This window comes from Pteropus vampyrus, unplaced genomic scaffold, assembly GCF_000151845.1.
Source record: "Pteropus vampyrus isolate Shadow unplaced genomic scaffold, Pvam_2.0 Scaffold500, whole genome shotgun sequence".
In the NCBI taxonomy this organism is placed as follows: Eukaryota; Metazoa; Chordata; class Mammalia; order Chiroptera; family Pteropodidae; genus Pteropus; species Pteropus vampyrus.
This window is the reverse complement of record NW_011889281.1, coordinates 261,301-267,738: the sequence shown is the minus strand read 5'-3', so window position 1 is coordinate 267,738 and position 6,438 is coordinate 261,301. Positions and strand designations below refer to the sequence as shown.

At 62.9% G+C, this 6,438-nt stretch overlaps 1 protein-coding gene across 1 annotated transcript in view; it reads right to left on the bottom strand.

Moving 5' to 3' along the window:
• Positions 1-33: 33 nt before the first annotated feature.
• CDH4 (cadherin 4) overlaps positions 34-6,438 on the bottom strand; it is a 64,730-nt gene continuing 58,325 nt past the window's right edge. Inside the window, exons 8-12 of the mRNA XM_023524845.1 lie at positions 4,935-5,188; positions 2,913-3,146; positions 2,072-2,211; positions 1,180-1,344; positions 34-263 (exon numbers count right to left, since the gene is read on the bottom strand). Coding sequence (XP_023380613.1) covers positions 54-263; positions 1,180-1,344; positions 2,072-2,211; positions 2,913-3,146; positions 4,935-5,188 — 1,003 coding nt within the window. The 3' untranslated portion in view covers positions 34-53. The remainder of the gene's footprint in view (positions 264-1,179; positions 1,345-2,071; positions 2,212-2,912; positions 3,147-4,934; positions 5,189-6,438) is intronic.

Below are 6,438 nucleotides of genomic sequence, written 5' to 3'. Positions count from 1 at the left end.
GGTCCCGCCCCGCACCCGAGCGCTGCCCCGCTCCGGCCGGCAGGGGAGGCTGCTCAGTCCTCACCACCCCCGTACATGTCCGCCAGCTTCCGGAACCGGGGCCCCCAGTCGTTCAGGTAGTCGTAGTCGTGGTCCCCGGACCCCGAGCTGGAGGAGTTCAGGGAGCTGACGGAGCCCGCGGTGGAGCCGCTGCCCTCGTAGTCGAAGACCAGCAGCGAGTCGTAGGGGGGCGCCGTGGGGTCGTTGTCGGCTGCCCGCAGTCCCTGGGGGCCACACAGGACGGGTTAGGGTGGGGGCCCAGGGAGGGGAGAGGCAGGCCCCGAGGGCGAAGGCGCTCCATAGACACCCGTGTTTGGGCAGAGGCCCCGGCCGGCCGGGCGGGCAGAGCTGCAGGCAGCAAAGGCAAACGCCGGCCAGGCCTCGGGAGCAGTGGGCGGGAGTGCTGGGCAGGGCCCCCCAGGGACAGATGGGCCTCCAGTCCCTGACCGCTGCCCCACGGGTGTCAGAATTCTGAAGTCGTGACCTATACTGTCCCCAGAACAGAACTCAGCAGTGTGGCAGGTGTGGCTGGAGCCCTGCCAGGGGCCTGGCCCCGCCCCCCCAACAGCCCCAGTCCCTCACCTGTGGGCGGGGCAGCTCTGAGAGCTGGGGCGTCTGGAGGTGCCCGGGGGCTGGCCCCGTGTCCAGGTGGCCGCTGGCTGAGGCACCTCCTGTCAGTCAGCAGGGCACAGCCCAGGTTTCACTTTGATGACAGATTGGGGAGGAAGTTCTTTTTGGGGTTTTAAAATGTTTTTATTGCATCGTGGTCAGTGGACACTGTCGTAGCCAAATTTAGGGCAGCTGCAGGGATTCTGTGCGTGGCCTGGGACATGGCCCACGGGTGGGGGAACATTGTGAGGAAGCCCTGCACCCCGCTGAGCCCTCCTAAGCTGTGGTTGGTCAGCACAGCGCTTCAAAGCTAAACTCCGATGTTGGCAGAGGTGGAGGTGTTCCCACCCCTGGGGTAGAGAGAGGTGGGCAGAGCTGGTCCCCTGGTCCCCTCGTGGGCGGTGCTGACGGCAGAGGCCGCATCTGGATCTGCCCCCCGCCCACGGTGGGCACAGCTGCTGCTTGTGCGCATTAACCGCGCTTTACATCTAGGAGGGCCAGCTCGGGGCGTCGCCACTGCTAAGCACCCACCTCGCTGATGAAGTCACCGATGTCCCCTGGGTGGGGCCCCACAGGTCGGGCCGGGAACTGGGGCTCAGCACCCACGGGCCGCTCGTCCACCCGCCGCACCCCGGCTGCCTTGCTCAGCACGTGCTCCATGGCCTCTGGCTGCTGCAGCTGGCTGAGGTCATAGTCCTGGGGCGGGCGGGCGAGCGGGTCAGCAATGGGGCACAGGCAGGGTGCCAGAACAACCACTGTCCTGTCCGTCACCTGGCCCGAGCACGGCCCCCGTTCCGTCACCCGGCCCCCGAGCACGGCCCCCGTTCCGTCACCCGGCCCCCGAGCACGGCCCCCGTTCCGTTGCCTGGTCTGCTCTTCTCCTAATCTGCTCTCTGTCAAATCCTGCCCGTCCTCATGGCAAATGTGGGGTTTGTGTCCCCAGGCTGCCTTCCCCGGCCTGACGGCCCCCCAAGGTGGACCCTGCCCACTGCCCCAGCACAGCTCCCACGCACGCGCCTCATAGATCCGTGGAACGACCCGGAGCCAGGCTGCTGTCACCCTGTTTTAGGGGAGCACTAAGCTTTAGTGGGCTGAGGACTTCCCCTGAATCCCCCAGTGGCCAACAGTGGACCCAGCATCCAACCAGGCAGCTCCCTAGAGTCCACCCTCCAGGCACACTGCCTCCTGGTCACCGAACAGCCCCAGGCCTGCGGGGCGCTGGCCCTCCCCACCCCTGGGGTGCAGCCAGCACTGGGGGGGCCCTTGGCTGAGGGGGTCGCAGTGGGAGGAGGCTGGCCGTGGGCCAGGGGACCGGGCTGGGGAAGAGCGTTCCTGTGCCCAGCTCGGCTGCCCTCAGCGGACGGGGGCTGCCCTCACGCCGACAGGGAGGGCCGAGCCCGGGGGCCGCCGGCCGCGGCCTCACCTGGTCCTCCTCGCCGCCACCCTCCTCGTCGTACTTGAGGATGTTGTCGCGCACGTCGTCCTCGGGGTCGATGAGCAGCTGCTTCGTGTGGCGCTCCCTCTCCCGCCGTTTCACCCACAGGACGAACAGCAGGACCATGGCTGCGGGGCGGGGCGCGCCGTGAGCAGGCCGCGCGCGTGTCCGTGTGAGCACGGCGTGCACAAGCACGTGAGCAGGCTGCGTGTCCGTGTCAGCACGGTGTGTGTGTGTGTGTGTGTGTGTGTGCGCGTGCACAAGCACGTGAGCAGGCCACGCGCGTGTCCGTGTGAGCATGGCAGGCACGTGTGTGCATAAGCACGTGAGCAGGCTGCGTGACTGTCCGTGTGAGCACGGTGTGCACAAGCATGTGAGCAGGCTGCGTGTCCGTGTGAGCACGGTGTGTGTGTGTGTGCACAAGCACGTGAGCAGGCTGCGTGCGTGTCCGTGTGAGCACGGCATGCGTGTATGTGCACACGCAGGCTGTGTGCGTGTCTATGAGCATGGTGTGCACGTGTGCTCAGCATGAACATGGGCGTGCCGTGTGCCTGTGTGAGCGTGTGCGCATGCCGTGTAGATGTGCACGTGTGCGTGTCTGAGCAGGCGTGTGCACACCTGTGCATGTGGGCAGCTCGTGTGAGTGCACCTGAGTGCATGCGTGTATTGCCATGAGTGTCTGGGCCCATCTCGTATGCACCGGTTTAACTGGGTCTCTGACAGGTCCCCAGTGGGGACGTGGGCTGCAGGACGCACCTGGGCACTTCCGCCCCCGCCCCCCCCGGACGAGTGCTCGCACCGACACGCCCTCGGCACCTGTCATACTCACTCAGCAGGATCACGATGCAGATGAGGATGGCCACGATGGCGCCCGTGCCCAGGCCGGCCGCTGCCACCGCGCCAGCCGTGGTGCAGTCACCGTTCTCGTCACAGGGGCACACCTTGACTTTGATGATGGATGTATTGGACAGGGGGGGGTTCCCAGAGTCCGTGACGATGATGGGGACGTCGTACACCCCGGCCTCCAGGTACAGGATGCGCAGGCTGAGCTGGGCGTAGTCACCTGGTGCAAAGCGACACCGGGCTTTGTTCAGTGAACGGTGACCCCTCCTTCCTAAGCAGGACTTCCGAAGGACCGGACCGGGTCTGAGAGCATGAAAATCTGACGCGTCTGCTTAACACACACACGTATACACATGCATACACGCAAGGCACACACATGCACAAGCACACACACGTACTCACACACCACACGTACACAAGGCACACAGACATGCGCACACATGCACACATGTACGCAAATACACAAAGCACGTACACAACACACAAGGCACACACAGGCATATGCACACAATGCACACATGCACACACATGCACACACAAAGCACATGTACACAAGACAAGGCACACAGGCATATGCACACATGTATACATACACACTCATGTATACACAAATACACAAACCATGCACACAACACACACAAGGCACACAGACATGCACACACATACACATGCACACACATGTACACACAAACACAAAACACATGCACACAACACACACAAGGCCCACATAGGCATATGCACACACATGTACACACACGTGCACACAAACACGCAAAACACATGCCACAACAAAAGGCACACAGGCATGTACACACTTATACATGCACACACATACACACAAACATACAAAATATGCACACAACACACACAAGGCCCACACAGGCATGCGCATACGTACACGCACACACAAAACGTGGACACACACACATACATGCATACACACATGCACACAGAGATATGCACAAGCACACACACCCACGTATACACATGCACACAGGGATACGCATACACATGGACACACATGTACACACAAGGACACACACAGCACATGTATACACATGCACACACACAAACACACACATGCGCACGGGTACACACAAGCACACACAAACACACATGCGCACGGGTACACACATGCACACACGTGCGCACGGGCATACACATGCACACACACACAAAAGCATACACCAGCACACACATGTATACACATGCACACAGAGATACACACATGCACACACACATGCACACGGGCACACAAATGCACGCACACACATGCACACGGGTACACACATGCACACACACATGCGCACGGGCACACACATGCACACACACACGCACACGGGTACACACATGCACACACACATGTGCACGGGTACACAGATGCATACACACGCGCACTACATCTTACCATAATATTAAAAGACACTGGCCATTCGGTAAAAAAACAGTTACAACACGCGGGATGAAGGAACGATTTCCTTCATATATAAAGAGTTTCACCGAATCGGTTAGAAAAAAAACCTTCCCAAAAAATAACAGGTGAGGGCATCGAACAGACAGTTCGCAGAAGAAACAAAAAGCGGCCAGTAAGTGTGCGGCAGAACGGCCCTCGCTGGTCAAAGGTGCACACGGACACGATGTGGCTCAGAAGCTGGGAAAATGCTCTTGTAGACGGGGCCAGTGCTGGCGGGGCCTGGGGCGCAAGCCCTCCCTGTCGCCCCTCTAGAGGCACCCTCGTGTGCCCGCAAACCCCGGCCCGGTGCCTTTTATGCACGTGCACGTTTAGGACGGCGCCCTCGGGAAATACACTGGTCATCGGGGCGGTGGACAGCGGTCCGCGCAGCCGCAAGGACATCCACGGCCACGCTGTCAAACGGGGAGACGCTGGGGCCTCGGCCCTGTGGGGGGCCTGCGGGGCAAGGCCTGCACCGGCCTCCTGTGGGGCAGGGCCCCGCCTCTCTGCCCAGACCCCGCGGAGCGCGGAGCCCGGAGCCCGGCGCGGGCTCACCGTTTAGGCGGGTGATGGTCCAGTTCCTCCGCACGGCGGCCGGGGCGGCGGGCAGCTCGAAGACGTAGGGGCCGACGTTGGGGTCGGCGTCCGCGTCGGCCGCCGTGATGTTGACGGCGTCCAGACTCGGCCTCTCGCAGATCTGTGCCTCCTTGGGCAGCAGCTCGGGGGCATTGTCGTTGATGTCGATGAGATAGATCTGGAGGGTCCCGGTGCCGCTGGCCGGGGGGGCCCCTGCAGGGCAGACACGGGGCCTCGCAGGTCACCTCTGATCCGATGCCACCGCGGCCCCACCCCCCACCCCGGGGCTCCGCCACCACCCCGGACCCACAGAGACACCCGCTGCACAACACACGCAGCCACTCAGCCGTGCACGACAGACACCCCGTGGCCGCGCACGCACACAGAGAGCTCCGCCGAGCAAAGCTGCGGGAGGCAGCGCCCACTCAGCGAGCCACACTCGGGCCTCGGCGCCCCTCTGGGGACCCCGACCCTGTCCCCCGAGACCCTCACGCCCAAGCCCTGCCTCCGCCCAGGCTCACGTCACGGTGGATGTGAGCTGGGCGGCTGGAGAGGCACGTCCTGTCCGCCCTCCAGGCTGTGCTGACAGCCGCTCTGCCTTTTATGGCAGCTCCTGACCCCGACACAAACCGCCCGGTTTTGGGCTGAGGCAGGTGGAGCGTGTAGAAAATAAAACCTGCAGCGTGTCCCTTTAATCTTCCAGAAAACAGCAAAACGCACGCGCGGTGACAGCTCACTGCCGGCCTCGGACACCGCTTTGATGGGTGCACGAGGACACAGCGCACACGTGGGGCTCGTTCACCAGTGCCGAGCGCGCACCTGCTTCGGGTGCTGCCGCCCGCCCTCTGCCCCAGCCACGGTTCATTCCAAGTCCCTGTCTAACCCAGTCTCCGTGCCTGAGCTGCCACGGGCCTCTGTGCGCCCTGCGGCTCGGGGGTGGGGGAAGGAGGCGGGCAGGTGACTGCAGGGGTCCCCGCCGTCACGTGGTGTAGGACAGACCTCATGAACTCCAGCTGCACAGCGTTCCCAGAGCAGCCAGCCACACCCTGCCCCGGGGCCTCTGCAGGGGCCGCTATGAACTCCGGGGTGCACCTCCCGCTCCCCGGGGCCTCTGCAGGGGCCGCTATAAACTCCGGGGTGCACCTCCCGCTCCACCTTCCCGTCCCGCTGGCCTTGGCCCTGCAGTCAGGCCCTCAGAGCCAACAGCTCAGCTGGAGGCCTCGGTCACTGTCTCCCGTCCCCGTCTTCCAGCCAGCTCCCTCCCACAGTTATCTGGCCGACTTGTCACCCATCTCCCTGGGACGGAGACTGCCAAGGTGACCCTCAATATCCATTTCTCCTTTCTTCCTTAATAAGACAACCAGTGTCCTGAATTTTAGCTGGAATCATCGCTGCCCAGCTAGCAGACTGCATTTCTCAGCATCCCCTGCAGTGAGCTATGGCTTCGCGACCAAGTTCTCAGCCATCACTGGCCTTCGTGAGC